The 20,666-nt window shown below is 37.1% G+C and overlaps 1 protein-coding gene across 34 annotated transcripts in view; it reads right to left on the reverse strand.

Annotated features, from left to right (window-relative positions):
• MAGI1 (membrane associated guanylate kinase, WW and PDZ domain containing 1) overlaps positions 1–20,666 on the reverse strand; it is a 674,091-nt gene that overhangs the window by 92,219 nt on the left and 561,206 nt on the right. For 14 of the 34 annotated variants that reach the window (XM_003309855.7, XM_520680.9, XM_054680761.2 and 11 more), the window contains exons 6-7: positions 7,305–7,387; positions 2,089–2,124 (exon numbers count right to left, since the gene is read on the reverse strand). In XM_003309855.7, the coding sequence (XP_003309903.1) occupies positions 2,089–2,124; positions 7,305–7,387 (119 nt within the window). Of the gene's footprint in view, positions 1–2,088; positions 2,128–7,304; positions 7,388–20,666 lie in introns of all 34 variants that reach the window. The other 20 variants (XM_009445789.5, XM_054680757.2, XM_054680753.2 and 17 more) reach the window with 2 other exon arrangements.

Here is a 20,666-nt window from a genome sequence, read left to right on the forward strand (position 1 = left end):
AGAAAATGAGCAGTGAGCTTGTCAACAGAATCTGGAGTGAATGCAACAGAAAACAGTGTGTGTGCACGTGTGCTACTCTTTACACAGTGGACATGTGCAGGCAAAAATCAAAGGTTTTATCTCTACCCTTCCTACAAGAACACATTTGGGCCATTTCTATAATATAGAACACATTCCTCCCTTGTGCTGTGTTAATGGAAAAAAGTACCATAAGAAAGTACTGAAAAATCCAAGAAGAGGGAATTAGGTAATAAATAACAACACTGTAAATAGCTAATAGAATGTGCTGATCACAGGGACAAATATTAAAACACGCTTTCATTAAGTCACCTTATAAGCACCATGGGAGCTACTCTTTTGGCCCCTCTTTATGGATAAGGAAAGGGAAACTAAAAGAAGGTGAATAGCTTGTCTAAGTTTGCATAGCCAGTAAGCAGGGGAGCCACACAGTTTGATCTGAACCCAGAGAAAGCCAAGAGAACTCATGTTTAGAGTCTTTAACAGCATAAGCAAGTCACCACGATATCACAGTTACATGTGGGTAAAATGCAGAATCTTCTTTCCTGAAAATTTCAAATTCAAATTTCCAGAGAAGCAAATAAGGTTGTGCTCCTGTACACAGCTGTGCTATCTCCACTGGCTGCCAGCAGACAGCAGAGTGATCTCTCACACCTATTACTCAGGTAGCAAGAGTGGTTGAAATTGGCTGAACAAATGATTAAGACACTCATTTTGTGTCTGGAAAACCTATTTCTGTCTCTTTCAATTACTGTATCTAATATCATTGGATTGACAAATTCTTTTTTCGATCAAATTAGTTTCAAATTGTTCTATCATTCAGGGTGAACCTTAAGTCATCCCTCTCACAATGACCACAAAGACAACTTATTAAACATCTTTAAAAATAGATCCATCAATAGTTATTGACCATTGCTGGCATGTGCATCAATTACAACAGACAGGTTCCAAATGTTAAGAAAAACAGAGCTTGGTTCTATTCTATCATAATTCTAGCCAACCATGACTGATTATCTTTATCTCATGTAACAAAAATAAAGAAAACCAAATGAATGCAATAATCTGTACTAAATAGACTTATATTTTCAGGTCTTTAGGCAATCTCAAAAATGCCAGGCAGATTCAATAATCTTAGTACAGTTCCACTCATACTGATGTTAAACAATCTTCTACTTAAACAATCTTCAATTGCTAAAGAATCTTCCATCAGCTGAGGCTTTCATCAGCAATTTAGCTGAAACTTATGCTTTCCTATGTATCCATCAGCAAATGTATCAGACGGAATGCAAACTAATTTTAATGTTGTTCAAAGTTGAACATAAAGGACTGAACGTAATAGCAAACATAATTCAATATATTCCAATAGCAAAGAAACAAGAATTTGGCATCATCTGCTAATATGAATTATTCCTAAACAACAATAACTAGAGTAGTCAAGACTTGATTTGCATTGACACAACTCTAAGGCAAACAGTACATATAGGTGCTGCATCACTATATAAACAACCACTCACTATAATGCCAAGGTCAACAACACGTGGTCTGTGACGTAATAACAACACAATCCTAAGACTTAACTATTCAATTCCTCAGTGACCTTCTTTTATTGCAAGTGCTCCTATAATGCTCCTTAAACTAGCCTTAATTGATTTTTGTTTGTTCTGCTTGGCTTTTTTGTATTACCCAAATAACCATCCGTACTAAACAAATAAAGAAATAAGACTGAGACAGGTTATGCCAAAGTTCAAGGGACACAGCGAGCATCTCTTCGGTTCTTTCCCAATCCTCACTTTACAAGACTACCCATTACCAATTTGCTAACTCTCGTTCTAGTCTCTGTTCAGTCAGACATTTTCTTTGTAAACATAATGTATTACAACTCCGCGTGATGTCTGCAGTCAGACATGCAGGTTGTAAGACTGACCTTTCCTGGATAAGCCAGAATGAAAATCATAATTGGAGGAGTGCAAACTAAAGAAACAGAGGGATTAAGCAATTCACTGGGGAAGAAAACCATGCAGGCCATGTCATGCACGTGTCATGCAGCAGCAGCAGGCAGGGAGGGTTTACCTAGTTCACTGTCCAGCTCCTCGGTGTGTACCCCTTCTTCTCCAAAGGAATAGCAGGAATGAGACAGAAAAGAGAGAAAGCAAAATTCAGACACCAGCACCAAGAAAGGAAATCTCCTCAGGAAAACAGCAGCAAACACATCACTCTAGTTCATCCTTACCTGCATTGTGGCTTATTTCATTGGCTTGGATAGTAAACTTGCGACCTCAGTGTAAATCACAAAACGGGAAGAGCTGATATTGGCAAAATAATTACATGGCTCATTTCCTTGCATGTCAAAATAGGATTTGATTGGTTGTAAAAGATCACAAATACCTTTGCGGTTTCAATGTTCTTAAGTGGGAAGTCACTTATTACAGACCTTATTGGGAGTAAACAAAGCTGTTAGACCTTTCATTATCAGTCCTTTTAATCCTTCAATAATCCTCTAATCAGTGAGGCAATTATACTCACAATTAAAGCATTATTTAACTTACAAGTAACAGTGCTGCTTGAAAAATGGAAGGTGAGGTCAAATTGAAAGTGCAGACTGTATAATGAGCTAACTTTGATGTCTTTCAAAAAGGAGCTGGAAAGATGAATTACGTCAAGATAAAATATATCAAAGAAGAAAGCCTTGAAAACTGCCCTGAAGGAGTGTTGGGAGGCATTTAACTGGTTTTGTGAGAAAACACATACATACACACACACACACACACACACACACACACACTTTCTAAGTCAAGCAGCTCAGAAATATTAGAATTAAAATGTCCTCAAAAATTTCAGGGAGCAAAACTAGTCCAAATCCTTTCTGTTCTTGACCTCGTCCTCTTGCTGTCAGTAAAACATTTTCTTATTATTGAGAAGAAAACATGGGAGAACACACAAAAATCATTTCATACATAATGTTTCCCCAGGGTCAGGGCAAGTGGCTCCTATAAGCTTCGCAAACACAGGGATTGAGCCTGTTTTCAGTACCACAATACGCTCAGTGCCCAGTGTAGCCTTCTGCACATGTTAGGTACTAAATATTTCTTGATGAATGAATGAATGAACCAATCAATCAATGATTGACTTAAATAACCAACATAGGCCTAGACACCTTGTAAACTCTTGATTTGTTGTGGGGTGGGGGGAGGGGGGAGGGATAGCATTAGGAGAAATACCTAATGTAAATGACGAGTTAATGGATGCAGCACACCAACATGGCACATGTATACATATGTAACAAACCTGCACGTTGTGCATATGTACCCTAGAACTTAAAGTATAATAATAATAAAAAAAAGATCCCACTGCCAGCGGTAAGTTTTGATTGGCACCGTTTCTTAAAAGGAGAATCTAATTTACACAAAGTCATCTGTGAAAATGCCCATTTGGATATTATCTAATGTCTTTGGGAACATTTGTTCACTTCTTCAGTAGTTATTTATCAAGACCTATGATGTGCCAGTCACTGTGCTAGGTGACATATCAAAATGAACACAATCAGGGGCCAGGCGTGGTGTCTCATGCCTGTAATCCTAGCACTTTGGGAGGCCAAAGTGGGTGGATCACCTGAGGTCGGGAGTTCGAGACCAGCCTGGCCAACATGGTGAAACCCCGACTCTATTAAAAATACAAAAAAATTAGTCAGGCAGGTGGCGCTCACCTGTAATCCCAGCTACTCGGGAGGCTGAGGCAGGAGAATCGCTTGAACAGGGAGGCAAAGGTTGCAGTGAGCAGAGATCATGCCACCACACTCCAGCCTGGGTAACAGGGCGAGACTCCATCTCAAAAAACAGAATCAGACATCTCTACTTTTCCAGAACAGGAGACAAATCCAAAGCTCACACAAATAAAACTAAAATTAAAACCATGATAAGTTCTCAACAGAGTAAGATACATGAGTGACCTAATCATATTTTTGGGGGCAAAGTCATGGAAAAATTCCCTGAAGTATAACCTGAAGGATATGCAAAGTTTAATGTCTGTTGTATTCATGGACACATTCGAATACCTAGGATGCATGTGACATACAGAAATTGTTCAATAACTATTGTGAAATGTAAGAGTATAGTGAAATGTAAGCGTATTCTAAGAGAGAAATGCACATTTAACTGACATGAGGCAGGAACTCAATGAGGACTAGTGGGAATGAAGAGCAGAGAGCAGAGAAATAGTGTGAGAAAACCTAGAGAGGCTGACCACACAGGGCTCAGAGAAGCAAGCTATGGACCTGGCATTTCCTAAGCAGACCCTGTGGAGGTTGTCGGCGATAACATCATCACATTTACATTTTAAAAGATTTCTCCGAGTGCAAAATAAAAAGGAGAGTGAAAAGAGTCTGTATGGGAGATGAGCATGATCCCAGATGAGAATGGAAGATGCGGTGAAAAAAATAGTGAATGGATCCAAGAGATATTTAGGATGCCAAGTGAATTCAGCTGGTTCACGGGTTAGAAATAGGTGTGAAGAAAAGTGACATATCAAGGGGGAATTTTGAGTATGCATAAATTTACCATGAATGGAGACAGGAAACACTTTGTATATTATGTAATTTGGGGGGAAAGATCATCAGTTTTAATGGTTTTAATATGACTAAGTCGAAGTATCTTTGAGACAATCGTTGACATTATCAATCACATGGATTACGATATTGGTCTGGAGTTCAAAGGCAACACTGAGGGCTTCTAACTGAACTGGACACAGCAGTGACAGAAGGAGTCATTCATTAACATCAAAATCTCAAACCAGTTTCTCGATTTTCTGAGATAGGAAATAGAACATATTAAATCTTTATAATAATTAAGTATGATGCTATACTGTTACACCTCATATGTATGACCTACAGAGAACAGAAAGAAATACAGGGACAATATTTGCAACCAATATGTTTTTCTGCTTTGTGTTATAAATAATAACAAGGCAGCTTTGCGTTAACTGGCAACAGAAAATGCAAACTGATACTTACTATAATCTGATTATATATTTATACTGTTTGTGTGTACAGGCACACAGATATACATAGAATTTCTACTAGAAACAGAATATATGAATTCTAATATTAAAGAGATAATTATAAACTAACTGCATTTGGTATGAATACATTCTTGTTCCAAAGGAAATAACATTAACACAAAAAGATAAGAATTTTAAGAATTAAAAATTACTAGATTTGGTAACAAAAATGTCAATTCAATACTTTTACTCTATGTAGTTTTTCTCAGTAAAAGCTATTGCAGTATTCTATCACTTATAATATTGTATTAACAAGCATTTTCATACATTCCCAGAATAATTACAAAAGGGATATTGACATTGAAGACCCTATGGTAATAAGTGCCTAAATTGCTTTCAAAATCATAAGGCATCAAATAATGATTATTGTTCCATGAAATTTTAGGGTTGAATGTGTTTTATGCTATGATCTTTGAAAACTGGTTATTTATGTTCAGGTTGAGTAGTCATTATCCAAAATGGTTAGAATCAAAAGGGTTTCAGATTTTGCATATTTTCAGATTGGAGATACTTGTGTAATATACTTACTGGCTCAGCATTCCTAATCCGAAAATCCAAGATCCAAAATGCTCCAGTGAACATTTCCTCTGAGCATCATGGTGACACTCAGAAAGTTTTGGATTTTGGAGCCTGTTGTTGCTTTGTTTGTTTCTTTTAAGACAGGGTCTCTCTCTGTCACCAAGGCTGGAATGTAGTGGCACAATCACAGCTCTCTGCAGCCTCCTACTCTTGGGTTCAGGTGATCCTTCTGCCTCAGCCTCCCAAGTAGCTGGGACCACAGGCACATGCCAACACGCCTAGCTAATTTTTGTTTTATTATTTGTAGAGTCAAGGTCTCACTACATTGCCCAGGCTGGTCTTGAACTCCTTGGCTCAAGTGATCTTCCTGCCTCAGCCTCCCAAAGTGCTGAGATTACAGGTATGAGCCACACCATGCCTGGCCAGTTTTGGAGCATTTTGGACTTCAAATTTTGGGATCAAGGATACTTAACCAGTATTACATGTTAAACAGAATACTGAAATAATCAGTATAGTCTATTATCTCCCAAGCATGCAAAATACCAGAGCTGAATGAACCTGTTCTATTCCGTCTTCAGGAATCAAACAAAGCAACCAAGATAAAACAAACATCTTGGTCATGCCTCCTAAGTTAGAAGGACTTTTGTTTCCATTTGAAGTAACTCAGATAAATACCGACACAATAGTCTATGTCATTTAATGTAATCTGCAAACCATGTATAATAGAAGGATCATGGAGTGCAAGGTTTTGACAGTACTATACTATAAAATACTGCCTTGCATTTTCAAAAAATCTTCAAGTTTATATATACAACCATTCTGCACCATAGGACAAATAATAAAGTTCTGTTATCTTACAGTAAAATACATATTTAATAATTATACTACTAATTCACATGCCCGCATTGAATAATGAGTAGCAAAGCAGAGCGAAGCAAACCATTTCCCTTTTCATTCTTCCACATCAAAAAATAATTTTGGTAGAACTTGGGATAGACGCTGGTGTACTGAAAAGGGACACACTAGCTCTGTTTCAATTTTTTTTTTTTTTTTCATTTTGGAGAAGTAGTTAGAAAACCCAAAGCCTTGAAATGAACTTTTTCAACAAAAGCTCTTACAGCCAGTTAGTTCATTTCCAAGATTAACAGGGAGAGTGGTGCTCTAGGTAATACCTCAACCTCTGTCTCAAAAGAATACACTTACTACATATTGTGGGTATACTCTAAGTTACACAGAGATTCTCAAACATGTCTAGATCTGTTTCCCCTACCTCCAAGACTAGGGAAGTATGTGAAATATGTACAGTTCAAGAAAAACTCCCAACTTTTCCCCCTAAGACTTTTATAAGATAGGGTTAAACCTGAGAATGTGTGACTGACCAGACCATCTTTGGTTTCTTTATTCCTAGAGACTTTCTAGAATTTACTCTAAGTTCCTGAAGACAGAGGACGTATCTTCATTTGAACAGTTTCTGACTGTTCTGCTTCTAATGGAGATATTAGTAAGCATCTGTCTTTATGTGTAAACAAATTCTTCTCTTGAAACAACTCTGACTTTCTTCTTGCTTTTGTAAACCACAGTCCATTTAGCAGAAATTGGATTACCTTTTAAAAACTCAACATAAGACCGGACTGACCTGGCTACGACTCTTTAAAATTTGCACATGTGAACAGTGCCCCCAATTCACTTAACCCAAGACCTGCCTGGCCCCTTACCATCATCTTCACACTCTTCCAGAGGCTTCTGCTGCTTGTTTAGGCACCGAGGGTCTAACCAAGATGTTGTTTTCGTGTTATGGCTGCAATCCAGAAACAAAAATAAGAAATTTGTTTGAAAAAAAAAAAAAAAGCAAGAAGCCCAATGACAGAATTACACACTCTTGAATATTTCTTCCTTAACTACAACAAAGATGCTTTCCAACAGCAAATCCAGAGCAGAAGAGAGCCTGAGTTTAGAATTATAAAATGGCTTGGGGAGGGTCTTAGGTAGGCTTTTTACTTACCTAACATATGATTATTCAACTACTGAAAGCTTAAAAAATAATACCAGTTTTATTTTTGAAAAATAAGTTACAAATGATACCACTTGCGTATACCATCTACCCTTGTCTAGATTATTTTAGGCTTTGCATTTGCCACAGAGAAAACTTCAATTTATTTTAAGTTTATCTATGACTCGAGTCTTGGATGCTGAAACTCACAAAGAGGGCTGATATTTCATTCATTATATTACATAAGAATTCTCATGACAGCATGAAACTACCTTAATTCACATAAATGACTCAAAACTACCAATACACATCATTAAATCACAATGTCCTAAATTATGCTTTGGACATAATGAAGGCAGCCCCAAATTACTCTTCATAAATAGAATCTGGACCAAGGATAAGCTTGGAGAGGCTAAACATGTCACTCAACTGCCTTTTAAGGGATAAAGTTCAATTCTAGATGAAGTATTTCAACAGATGGTGACTGGGGCCCTGCAGATTTGAAAGTGTAGAGACACATTCCCAAAGATATTGCCATTCAATCATATTAGAAATGTCACCAGAATGGCTGGAAGCATTCAGCTTTTGTGCTTCCCAAAGCAGTGGCTGGGACAAAGTTCTGCTTGAGCCCCCAGGGCACCATGCAGCTAAGTGGGTGGGGCAAACAACTCCAGTCCAGTAGTTCTGGCTACAAACTAGACATGAAAACAAATTGGAAATCATCATTCTCAGTAAACTATTGCAAGAACAAAAAACCAAACACCGCATATTCTCACTCATAGGTGGGAAATGAACAATGAGAACACATGGACACAGGAAGGGGAACATCACACTCTGGGGACTGTTGTGGGGTGGGGGGAGGGGGGAGGGATAGCATTGGGAGATATTCCTAATGCTAGATGACAAGTTAGTGGGTGCAGCGCACCAGCATGGCACATGTATACATATGTAACTAACCTGCACATTGTGCACATGTACCCTAAAACTTAAAGTATAATAATAATAATAATAAAATACTTGTTTTTTTTTAAAAAGAAGTTTTTTAAAAATTAAGTTCAGGCAGTAACTTAAAACTTTTTTTGAACTGTGACATTTTGGTTGTAAATTTGGGAGTTGGCAGGGAAGAGGGGTTGCCAAAGTTCTTTATTTTTGATTCAAACCTTATTAATTGTCAAAAAAAAAACATATGGCTTAAGGAAAAAACAGAATCTGCGAATGTATACACGTCATATCAACTGTGTTAAAATAAAAATAACAAAAGCTAATATAGCAACCACCACCATCACCACCACGTATGACTGCCAGAATCTGTTCTTACAATAACCCTATGAGAGAAGTATTATTAGCATTAAAATTATTGCTCCCCATATTACAAATGAGAAAACTGATAATAGAAAGGTAAAGCAATTTGTCTAAGGACACCCTGCTGAGACATCACAGAACTGGGAATTAAACCCAGAGAGTTTTGCACTAGAATCCACAGTCTGCACTACTCCTACACAGTAAGATAGTAACAAGGATCATTGTTAGGAGAGGAGATTATGCAGGATTAAGAAAAAAAACTGTGTTTAAAACAAAAATAACTGTAGATTCACATTCAGTTAAAAGAAAGAAGAGAGATCCCACACACCCTTTATCTAGAACCCATCAATAATAACATCCTGCAAAACTATAGTACACTGTGACAACTAGGATACTGATACTGACACAGTCAAGATACAAAACATTTTCATCATCACCAGGGTCCCTCACGTTGCTCTTTTATAGTCACACCTGGTTCCCTTCCAACCATTCCCCCCAACCCTCTTCTTAATCCCTGGTAACTACGAATCTGTCCTCTATTTCTATAATTTTGTCATTTCAAGAAGGTTATATAGCGCTGGGCATGGTGGTACATGCCTGTAACTCCAGCACTTTGGAATGTCAAGCCAGGTGGATTGCTTGAGCTCAGGAGTTCAAAACCAGCCTGGACAATGTGGTGAAATGCCATCTCTACAAAAAAATACAAAAAAATTAGCCAGGTGTGGTGGCGCACACTAGCCAGGTGTGGTGGTGCACACCTGTGGTCCTAGCTACTGGAGAGGCTGAGGTAGCAGGATCACCTGAGCCCAGGAGGCAGAGGTTGCAGTGAGCAGAGATTGTGCCACTGCACTCTAGCCTGGGCGACAGAGTGAGATGCTGTCTCAAAATAAAATAAAAATAAAAATAATTTTAAAAAGAATGTTATGTAAATGGAATCATTGTATGTCTTACTTTATGACTGGCTTTTCCCCTCAGCATAATTCTCATCAAGATTGTTGTATATATCAATAATCAATTCTTTTCATTGCTGAGTAGTATTCCATGGAATGAATGTATCACAGCCTGTCTAACCACTCAAAGACATCTGGATCATTTCTAGTTTTTGGCTATTTGGACAAATTTATTATAAACATTCATGTACATATTTTTGTGTGAATTTAAGTGTTCACTTCTCTGGGATAAATGATTACGTGTGTCATTGCCAAATGGTATGAGCTGCATGCTTAGTTTCTTAGGAACTGTTTTCTAGAATGCCAGACAATCCCACCAGCAATGGATGAGAGATCCAGTTTCACTGAATTTTTACCGTCACTTAGTGTTGTCACTATTTTTTACTTTAGCCATCTTAATAAGCAAATGACATCTCATTGTGGTTTTCATTTCCATTTCCCTAGAGCTAACTAATTCTTTCCCTAGGGCTGAACTAATTTTTTCATGTGCATATCTTCCATCTATATACCCTTTTCAGTGAAATGTCTGTCCCTCTGTCCCTCTCTTTAGTTCACATTCTAAATGAACGGTTTGATATTTTTTTTCACTCCGGAGTTTTGAGAGTCCTTTGTATATTCTACATACCAGTCCTTTTTTAGGTGTGGAGTCTGTAAACATTTTCTCTGTAGTTTGTCCTTTCATCCTCTATCAGACTCTTCCACAAATCAAAAAATTTTCATTTTAATGATGTCAAATTTATCCTTTTTTCTTTCTCAGGGATCTTGCTTTTGATGTCTCTTTGCCTAGCCCTGTATTTCAAAAATTTTCTGGTTTTTTGGTTCCCTAAAAGTTTTATTGTTTTATGTTTTACATTTCAGAGTCTGAATTATTTGGGGTTAATTTTTTGATATGAAGTGTGTGGTTTAGGTGGAGGTTAGCTTACATGCCTCTGGTCGTCCACTTGCTCTTGGACCATTTACTGAAAAGGCTATCTGCCCTCCATTGGATTGCTTTCAAATTGAATTGCTTTTGTCAAAAATCAGTTGGGCACACTTATGGATCTATTTCTGGGTTCTGCCTTCTGTCCCATTAGGTTATGAGTCTATTCCTTCACCAACACCACACAGTCTTTATTATTGTGACTACATAATAAAGTCACAATATGTAAATTAGTACATTTGATATCAAGCAGACTAATTACTATGACTTCATTCTTCCCTTTTGTAATTGTTTTAGCTATTCTCTTTCCTCTGCCTTTCCATTTATATTTTAGAATAAACTTGTCTGTATCTACAAAAAGACTGAGATTTTGACAGAAATTACATTAAACCTGTATATCCATTTGAGGAGCACTGACATCTCTATCAATTCTGAGTCTTCCTGTCTGTCCATGAGACATTGTCTCAAAATAAAATAAAAATAAAAATAATTTTTAAAAGAATGTTATATAAATGGAATCATTGTATGTAATACTTTATGATTGGCTTTTCCCCTCAGCATAATTCTCATCAAGATTGCTGTATATATCAATAATCAATTTTTTCTATTGCTGAGTAGTATTCCATGAAATTAATGTATGACACAGCCTGTCTAACCACTCAAAGACATCTGGATCATTTCTAGTTTTTGGCTATTTGGACAAATTTACTATAAAAATTCATGTACATGTTTAAGTATATCTCTCCATTTATAAGGAACTTCTTTGACCTCTTTCATTAGCATTTTATAGTTTACAGTATATAAGATCCACTATATGGTTTGTTAGATTGACACCTGTATTATGTTTTTGAGCAACTTTAAATTATATTTTATTTTTGATTTTGGTAACCAAGTATTCTAGTATATAGATATACACTTGCTATTTAATAAATTTTAAATTTTTGTGGGTACATGGTAGGTGCACATATTTATGAGGTGTAGAAGATACTTCGATACAGACATACAATGTGTAATGATCACATCAGGGTAAATGAAGTGACCATCTCCCTCAAGCATTTATTCTGTGTTACAAACAACTCAATTATATTCATTTAATTATTTTTAAATGTACAATTACATTATTATTGACTACAGTCACCCTGCTGTGCTATCAAATACTAAATCTTATTCATTCTTTCTATTTTTTTGTAGCCATTAACCATCTCCACTTCCCCCTTACCACCACTCCACCACCCTTCCCAGCCTCTGGTAACCATCATTCTACTCTATCTCCATGAGTTCAATTGCTTTAATTTTTAGTTCCACAAATAAGTGAGAACATGTGAAGCTTGCCTTTCAGTGCCTGGCTTATTTCACTTAACATAATGACCTCCAGTTCCACAAAGGTTGTTGCAAATGACTAGTTCTCATTCTTTTTTATGGCAGAACAGTACTTCATTGGGTATATGGACTCCATTTTCTTTATCCATTTATCTGTTGATAAACATTTAGGTTGTTTCCAAATCATGACTATGGCGAATAGTCCTGCAATAAACATGGGAGTGCAGATATCTCTTCAATATACTGATTTCCTGTAGGTATGGGTACATCCCTAGCTGAATCATGTGATAGCTCTATTTTTAGTTTTTATGTTTTCTTTCTTTTTTTTTTTTTTTTTGAGGAACCCCCAAACTGTTTCCCATAGTGGTTATACTAATTTACATTCCCACTAACAGTGTGAGAAGGTTTCCTTTTCTCCACATCCTCGCCAGCATTTGTTATTGCCTGTCTTTTGGATAAAACCCATTTTAACTGGGGTAAGATAACTCATTGTAGTTTTGATTTGCATTTCTCTGATGATCAGTGATGTTGAGCACCTTTTCACATATCTATCTGCCATCTGGAGTCTTCTTTTGAGAAAGGTCCACTCAGATCTTTCCCTCATTTTTCAATCAGACTACTAGATTTTTCCATAGAGTTGCTTGAGCTCCCTATATATTCTCGTTATTAATCCCTTGTCAGATGGACAGTTTGCAAATATTTTCTCCCATTCTGTGGGTTGTCTCCTCACTTTGTTTCCTTTTCTGTGCAGAAGGTTTTTAACTTGATGTGATCCCATTTGTCCATTTTGCTTTGGTTGCCTGGGCTTATGGGGTATAACTCAAGAAATCTTTGCCCACTCTCATGTCCTGGAGAGCTTCCCCAATGTTTTATTTTAGTAGTTTCATAGTTGGAGGTCTTAGACTAAAGCCTGTAATCCATTTTGATTTGACTTTAGTATATGGAGAGAGATATGGGATAGTTTCATTCATCTGTATATGGATATCCAGTTTTCCAAACACCATTTATTGAAGAGACCATCCTTTCCCCAATGTGTGTGCTTGGCACCTTTGTCTAAAATGAGTTCACCGTAGATGTATGGATTTGTTTCTGGTTCTCTATCCTGTTCCATTGGTCTATGTGTCTGCTTTTATGCCAGTACTGTGCTGCTTTTGTTACTACATCTCTGTACTATAATTTGAAGTCAGGTAATGTAATTCCTCCAGTTTTATTCTTTGACTCAGGATATATTTGGCTATTCTGGGTCTTTCGTAGTTCCATATAAATTTTAGAATTGTTTTTTATATTTCTGTGAGGAATATCTTTGGTATATTGATAGGGATTGCATTGAATGTGTAGACTTCTTTGAGTATATGGACATCTTAACAATATTGATTCTTCCAATCCATGAACATAGAATACAACTACTATTTATATGCTTATCTTTTATCTTGCAACCTTGCTGAACTCGCTTATTATAAAATTTTCTTGGTACGTTTCTCATGATTTTCTACTAAGATAACCATATAATCTGCAAACAGGTAGTTTCATTTCTTCCTTTTCAAACTGTATGGCTTTTACTTCTTTATCTTGATTCATAACCCTGGCTAGAAATTCCAGCATGATGTTGAATAACCACGGGAACAGCTCAGCACTTTGGGTGGCTGAGGCGGGTAGATTTCTTGAGCCCAGGAGTTGGAGACCAGCCTGGGCAACACAGAAAAACCCTGTCTCTATAAAAGCTACAAAAAATTAACTGGGTGTAGTGGCATGTACCTGTAGTCCCAGCTACTTGGGAGGCTGAGGTGGGAGAATCACCTGAGCTCAGAGAAGTTAAGACTGCAGTGAGCTGCGTTCACACCACTGCACTCCAACATGGGCAACAGGAGTGAGACCCTGTCTCAAGAAAAAAAAGAAAAAAAGAAAAAAGAGTGGGGACAGCTGACATCCTTGGCTTGTTTTCACACTTGCAGGGAAGGCATTTCATCTTTTCACTATTAAGTATAATGTTGGCCATTGGTTTTCTGTAGATGCTCTTTAACAAGTCAAAGAAATTTCCCTTAATTCCTATTTTCCCATGTGAAGAGTGCTGAATTTTGTCAAATGCTTTTTCTGCATCAATTAATATGAGCATTGATTCTTTAGCCTGTTAACATGGTGGGTTACACTGATTGATTTATTTGAATACTGAGACAGCCTTGAAGCACTAGAACAATTCCCACTTGATCATGGGAAATTGCTGATTACTACTTACTAAATTTTGTTAAAGATTTTTTGCGTTTATGCCTTTCTTGTACTGTGTTTAGTTTTGTTATCAAGGTAATATTAGCTTCATAAAAATAACTGTAGAGTGTTCTTCCTCTTTTATTTTCTGGAAGACATTATGTAGAAATAGTGTAATAGTTCAATATTCCTTTTTCAGGAGTTCTTAAATATACAAATTCATCCCTCATTATCTTTTTTTTTTGTGATGAGTGACTCCTCATTTAAGCCTGGGAATACTACTTGCATTACTTATTTCTTCTTCTTTTTTAAAAAAATTATACTTAAGTTCAGGGATACATGTGCAGAACATGCAGATTTGTTACACAGGTATACATGTGCCATGGTGTTTGCTGCACCCATCAACCCGTCATCTACATTAGGTATTACTCCTAATGCTGTGCCTCCCCTTACCCACCACCCCCCGACAGGTCCCCTAGTGTGTGATGTTCCCCTCCCTGTGCCCATATGTCCTCATTGTTCAACTCCCACTTATAAGTGAGAACATGGGGTGTTTGGTTTTCTGTTCCTATATTAGTTTGCTGAGAATGAGGGTTTCCAGCTTCATCCATGTCCCTGCAAAGGACACGAACTCATTCTTTCTTATGGCTGCATAGTATTACATGGTATATATGTGCCACATTTTCTTTATCCAGTCTATCACTGATGGGCATTTGGGTTGGTTCCAAGTCTTTGCTATTGTGAATAGGGCTGCAATAAACATACGTGTGCATGTATATTTATAGTAGAATGATTTATAATCCTTTGGGTATATACCCAGTAATGGAATTGCTGGGTCAAATGGTATTTCTAGTTGTATATCCTGGAGGAATTGCCACACTGTCTTCCACAATGGTTGAACTAATTTACACTCCCACCAACAGTGTAAAAGCATCTCTCTGGCAGCTGTTGTTTCTTGACTTTTTATTTATTTATTTATTTTTTGCGATGGAGTCTTGCTCTGTCGCCCAGGCTGGTGTGCAGTGACACGATCTCGGCTCACTGCAACCTCCACCTCCCAGGTTCAAGCAATTCTCCTGCCTCAGTCTCCTGAGTAGCAGGAACTATAGGCTCGTGCCAACACACCCGGCTAGTTTTTTGTATTTTTAGTAGAGATGGTGTTTCACCATGTTAGGCAGGATGGTCTCGATCTCCTGACCTCATGATCCGCCCATCTTGGCCTCCCAATGTTTCTTGACTTTTTTTTTTTTTTTTTTTTTTTTTTAAGACAGAGTCTCACTCTGTCGCCCAGGCTGGAGAGTAGTGGCGTGATCTCGGCTCACTGCAAGCTCCGCCTCCCGGGTTCACGCCATTCTCCTGCCTCAGCCTCCCGAGTAGCTGGGACTACAGGCGCCCGCCACCACGCCCGGCTAATTTTCTGTATTTTTAGTACAGATTGGGTTTCACCGTGTTAGCCAGGATGGTCTCGATCTCCTGACCTCATGATCCACCTGCCTCAGCCTCCCAAAGTGCTGGGAATACAGGCGTGAGCCACCACGCCCAGCCTGTTTCTTGACTTTTTAATTATTGCCATTCTAACTGGCATGAGATGGTATCTCATTGTGGATTTGATTTGCATTTCTCTAATGACTAGTGATGATGAGCTTTTATTCACATATTTGTTGGCCACATAAATGTCTTCTTTTGAAAAGTGTCTGTTCATATCCTTTGCCCACTTTTTGATAGGGTTGTTTTTTTCTTGTAAATTTGTTTAAGTTCCTTGTAGATGCTGGATATTAGCCCTTTGAATGGATAGATTCCAAACATGTTCTCCCATTCTGTAGGTTGCCCATTCACTATGATGATAGTTTCTTTTGCTGTGCAGAAGCTCTTTAGCTTAACTAGATCCCATTTGTCAATTTTGGCTTTTGTTGCCATTGCTTTTGGTGTTTTAGACATGAAGTCTTTGCCCATGCCTATGTCCGGAAAGGTATTGCCTAGATTTTCTTCTAGGGTTTTTATGGTTTTAGGTCTTACGTTTAAGTCTTTAATCCATCTTGAGTTAATTTTTGTATAAGGTGTAAGTAAGTGATCCAGTTTCAGTTTTCTGCATATGGCTAGCCAGTTTTTCCAACACCATTTATTAAATAGGGAATCCTTTCCCCATTGCTTGTTTTTGTCAGGTTTGTCAAAGATAATATGGTTGTAGATGGGTGGTGTTATTTCTGAGGCCTCTGTTCTGTTCCATTGGTCTATATATCTGTTTTGGTACTGATACTATGCTGTTTCGGTTACTGTAGCCTTGTAGTATAGTTTAAAGTCAGATAGCATGATGCCTCCAGCTTTGTTCTTTTTGCTTAGGATTGTCTTGGCTACATGCTCTTTTTCTGGTTCTATATGAAATTTAAAGTAGTTTTTTCTAATTCTGTGAAGAAAGTCAATGGTAGCTTGATGGGGATAGCATTGAATCTATAAATTACTTTGGGCAGTATGGCCATTTTCACAATATTAATTCTTCCTATCCATGAGCATGGAATGTTTTTCCTTTTATTTGTGTCCTCTCTTATCTCCTTGAGCAGTGGTGTGTAGTTCTCCTTGAAGAGCTGCTTCACATCCCTTGTAAGTTGTATTCCTAGGTATTTTATTCTCTTTGTAGCAATTGTGAATGGGAGTTCACTCATGATTTGGCTCTCTGTTTGTCTACTATTGGTGTATAGGAGTGCTTGTGATTTTTTGCACATTGATTTTGTAGCCTGAAACTTTGCTGAAGTTGTTTACCAGCTTAAGGAGTTTTTAGGCTGAGACGATGGGGTTTTCTAAATATATAATCATGTCATCTGCAAACAGAGATAATTTGACTTCCTCTCTTCCTATCTGAATACGCTTTATTTCTTTCTCTTGCCTGATTGCCCTAGCCAGAACGTCCAGGTGGTGAGAGAGGGTATCCTTGTCTTGTGCCAGTTTCAAAGGGAATGCTTCCAGCTTTTGCCCATTCAGTATGATATTGGCTGTGGGTTTGTCATAAATAGCTCTTCTCATTTTGAGATATGTTCCATCAATACCTAGTTTATTGAGTGTTTTTACCATGAAAGGGTGTTGAATATTATTGAAGGCCTTTTCTGAAACTGTTGAGATAATCATGCGGTTTTTGTCATTGGTTCTGTTTATGTGATGGATTATGTTTATTGATTTGCATATGTTGAACCAGCCTTGCAGCCCAGGGATGAAGCTGACTTGATCGTGGTGGATAAGCTTTTTAAAGTGCTGCTGGATTCGGTTTGCCAGTATTTTATTAAGGATTTTCACATCGATGTTCATCAGGGATATTGGCCTGAAATATATGTGTGTGTGTGTGTGTGTGTGTGTGTGTGTGTGTGTGTGTGTGTCTGCCAGGTTTTGGTATCAGGATGATGCTGGCCTCACAAAAAGAGTTAGGGTAGAGACCCTCTTTTTCTATTGCTTGGAATAGTTTCAGAAAGAATGGTACCAGCTCCTCTGTGTAACTCTGGTAGTATTTGGCTGTGAATCCGTCTGGTTCTGGGCTTTTTTTGGTTGGTAGGTTATTAATTACTGCCTCAATTTCAGAACTTGTTATTGGTCTATTCAGGGATGCAACTTCTTCCTGGTTTAGTATTGGGTGGGTGTATGTGTCCAGGAATTTATCCATTTCTTCTAGATTTTCTAGTTTATTTGCATAGAGGTATTTATACTATCCTCTGATGGTAGTTTGTATTTCTGTAGGATCAGTGGTGATATCCCCTTTATCATTTTTTATTGTGTTTATTCTATTCTTCTCTCTTTCAGGGATGCCCTGGCCAGAGAGGAGGAATCTCCGCCCCTTATTATCTTGAATGACTTTAGGGTCCATAGTGACTCCTTATTTAATTCCTAATATTGACAATTTGGTCTGCTCTCATTTTTTCTTTGTCAGTCTTATTAGAGGTTCTTCAATTTTTTTAATCCTTTTGAAGAATCAGCTATTTCTTTCATTGATTTTTATCTATTGTTTTTCAGCTCTTGACAATTTCTCCTCTTATCTTTATTATTTCCTTCCATCTTTTCGAGCTTAAGTTATTCTTCTCTTCCCAGGTTCTTGCATTGGGAGTTTAGATTGTTAATTTGAGACTTTTCCTCTTTTCTCATATATATGTTTAGTGCTGTAAATTTACCTCTCATCACTGCCTTGGCTGTGTCCCACCTATTTTAATGTGCTGTATTTACATTTTCATTCAGTTCAATTTATTTGCTTATCTTTAATTTCCCTTGAGACTTCCTCTTTGACCCATAGATTATTTAAAAGTATGTTGTTTAGTTTGCTTCTAATTCATTGGAGATTTTCCTACTGTATCTGACATTAATATGTCAACTCTTGCTTCTTTCGATTAACATTTGCAAGATATATTTTTCCATCCTTTACTTTCAACATACCTATATTGCTACATTTGAAATCATGCATTATAGATAGCACACAATTAGGTCATGCTTTTTAATTCACTTTGCCATTCCCCATCGTTAAAGTGCTGTATTTAGTTCACTTTATTAAATGTAGTTATTGATATGTTAGGGCTTAAGTCTTCCATTTTGTTTGTAATTTTCTTTTTGTTCTGTTTTTCTTTCCTCTGTTTTATTTCTCTGGCCTTTCTGTGGGTTACATGAATATTTTAGAATTCTGTTTTTATATATCTACAGTACTGTTGAGTATATCTCCTTTGTATAGCTTTTAAGTGGCTGCTTTAGGTACTACATTACATATATATGCACACATTATATATATATATATAATCTATAAATATATTTTATATATCTTATAGTCTACTGGCATCATCATTTTACCGCTTTGACTGAAGTAGATAAACCTTATCTCCATTGATATTCTTTTACCCTCCCTCACTTATAATGAATTATCTTAAATATTCTCTCTACACACATTTAGAAACATTAAACAGTATTATTGTTGCTTCAACACTCAAACCTAATTTGGAAAATTTAAAGAGATGCCAATTATATCTCAATAAAAATGGGAAAAAAGAAAACTCAAAAGGTGAAGAAAAGTATTTTATTTATCTATAGTTTTACTTTCTCCATTCTTCTCTTTTCCTCATTTTTTTTTGTTTTTTTTTTTTTTTTTTTAGAATTTTGGTATTGTTTTAGAATTCTCTTTTTGTTTAGAGAACATCCATTGGCCATTTATTGAGAGTAGGCCTGCTGGCAGCAAATTTTCTTAGTTTTCTTTCGTCTAAGAATATTTTCATTTTCCCTTGATTCCTAAAGGTTATTTTCACTGGATGTAGAATTTTGGGTTAATTCTTCTTTTCTTTCAGCACTAGAAAAATGCTATGCCACTTCCTTTCGGCCTTTGTTGTTTCTGATGACAAATATGCTGTCATTTTACTTGTTTCACTAACACACATAGGGTGTCATTTCTCATCGCTTTCATCCTTTTTCTGGTTTTAGTTTTCAAAAATTTGACTATGAATGTGTCTTGCTGTAGTTTTCTTTGGGTTCAGCCAGCTTATTGAATCTGTAGGTTTATTTCTTTTGCCAAATTCAGAAAATTTTCAACCATTAGTTCTTCAAGTACTTTTCTTTTCAGTCCTACCCACTTTCTATTCCCCTGGGACTCCAATGAAATAAATGTTAGATCTTTTGTTACTGTTCCAAATGCCCCTGAAGCTCTGTTTGTTTGTTTGTTGGTTTTCTTCCCCCAGTTGATTTTCTCTCTGTTGTTCTTATTGGGTAATTTCTATTTTCAGGTCCACTGATTCTCTCCTCTCCCCACTCTCTTCTGCTGTTCAATCCATCTACTAAGCTTTTTGTTTTGGCTACTGTATTTTTCAGTTGAAAATTTTCTACTTTTTTAAAATCATCTATGGCTTTGCTGAGACTTTCTATTTTTGGCTGAAACATTCTAATTTTCTACTTGGCTTAAGCATGGTATAACTGCTTGCTGAAGTAATTTTATGATGGCTGCATTAAAATCTGTTAGGTAATTCTAACAGTGCTATTATCGCTGTGTTAGTATCTACTCATTGCCTTTTTTCACTCATTTTGATATCTTCCTGATTCTTAGGATAATAAGTGATTTTTTTTATTAACATGGATTTTTTGGTATTACATTATAGGGGTCTGGATCTTAAACCTTCTATGGGCTTTTCCTAATATGGCCGAAAAGAGGAAAGGGGGCTATCTGTTACTTTTAGGTGGGGTCTCCATTTGGCTTTTGTTGACACCGGAGAGGGGAATGGGCTCCTTCTTACCGCTGGGTGGGGATGGTGGCTTGAGCTCCCCACCAGGCCTTTGTTGATACCAGCTAGGCTGGGAGGGGTAGGACTATCTCACTATTGCTCCCAAGCTGGCCTCTCTGACTCCACAGGGAGAGGGTGGGCTCTTCACCATTGGATGGGGGTAAAAATCC

This window comes from Pan troglodytes, chromosome 2, assembly GCF_028858775.2.
Source record: "Pan troglodytes isolate AG18354 chromosome 2, NHGRI_mPanTro3-v2.0_pri, whole genome shotgun sequence".
Taxonomy (NCBI): domain Eukaryota; kingdom Metazoa; phylum Chordata; class Mammalia; order Primates; family Hominidae; genus Pan; species Pan troglodytes.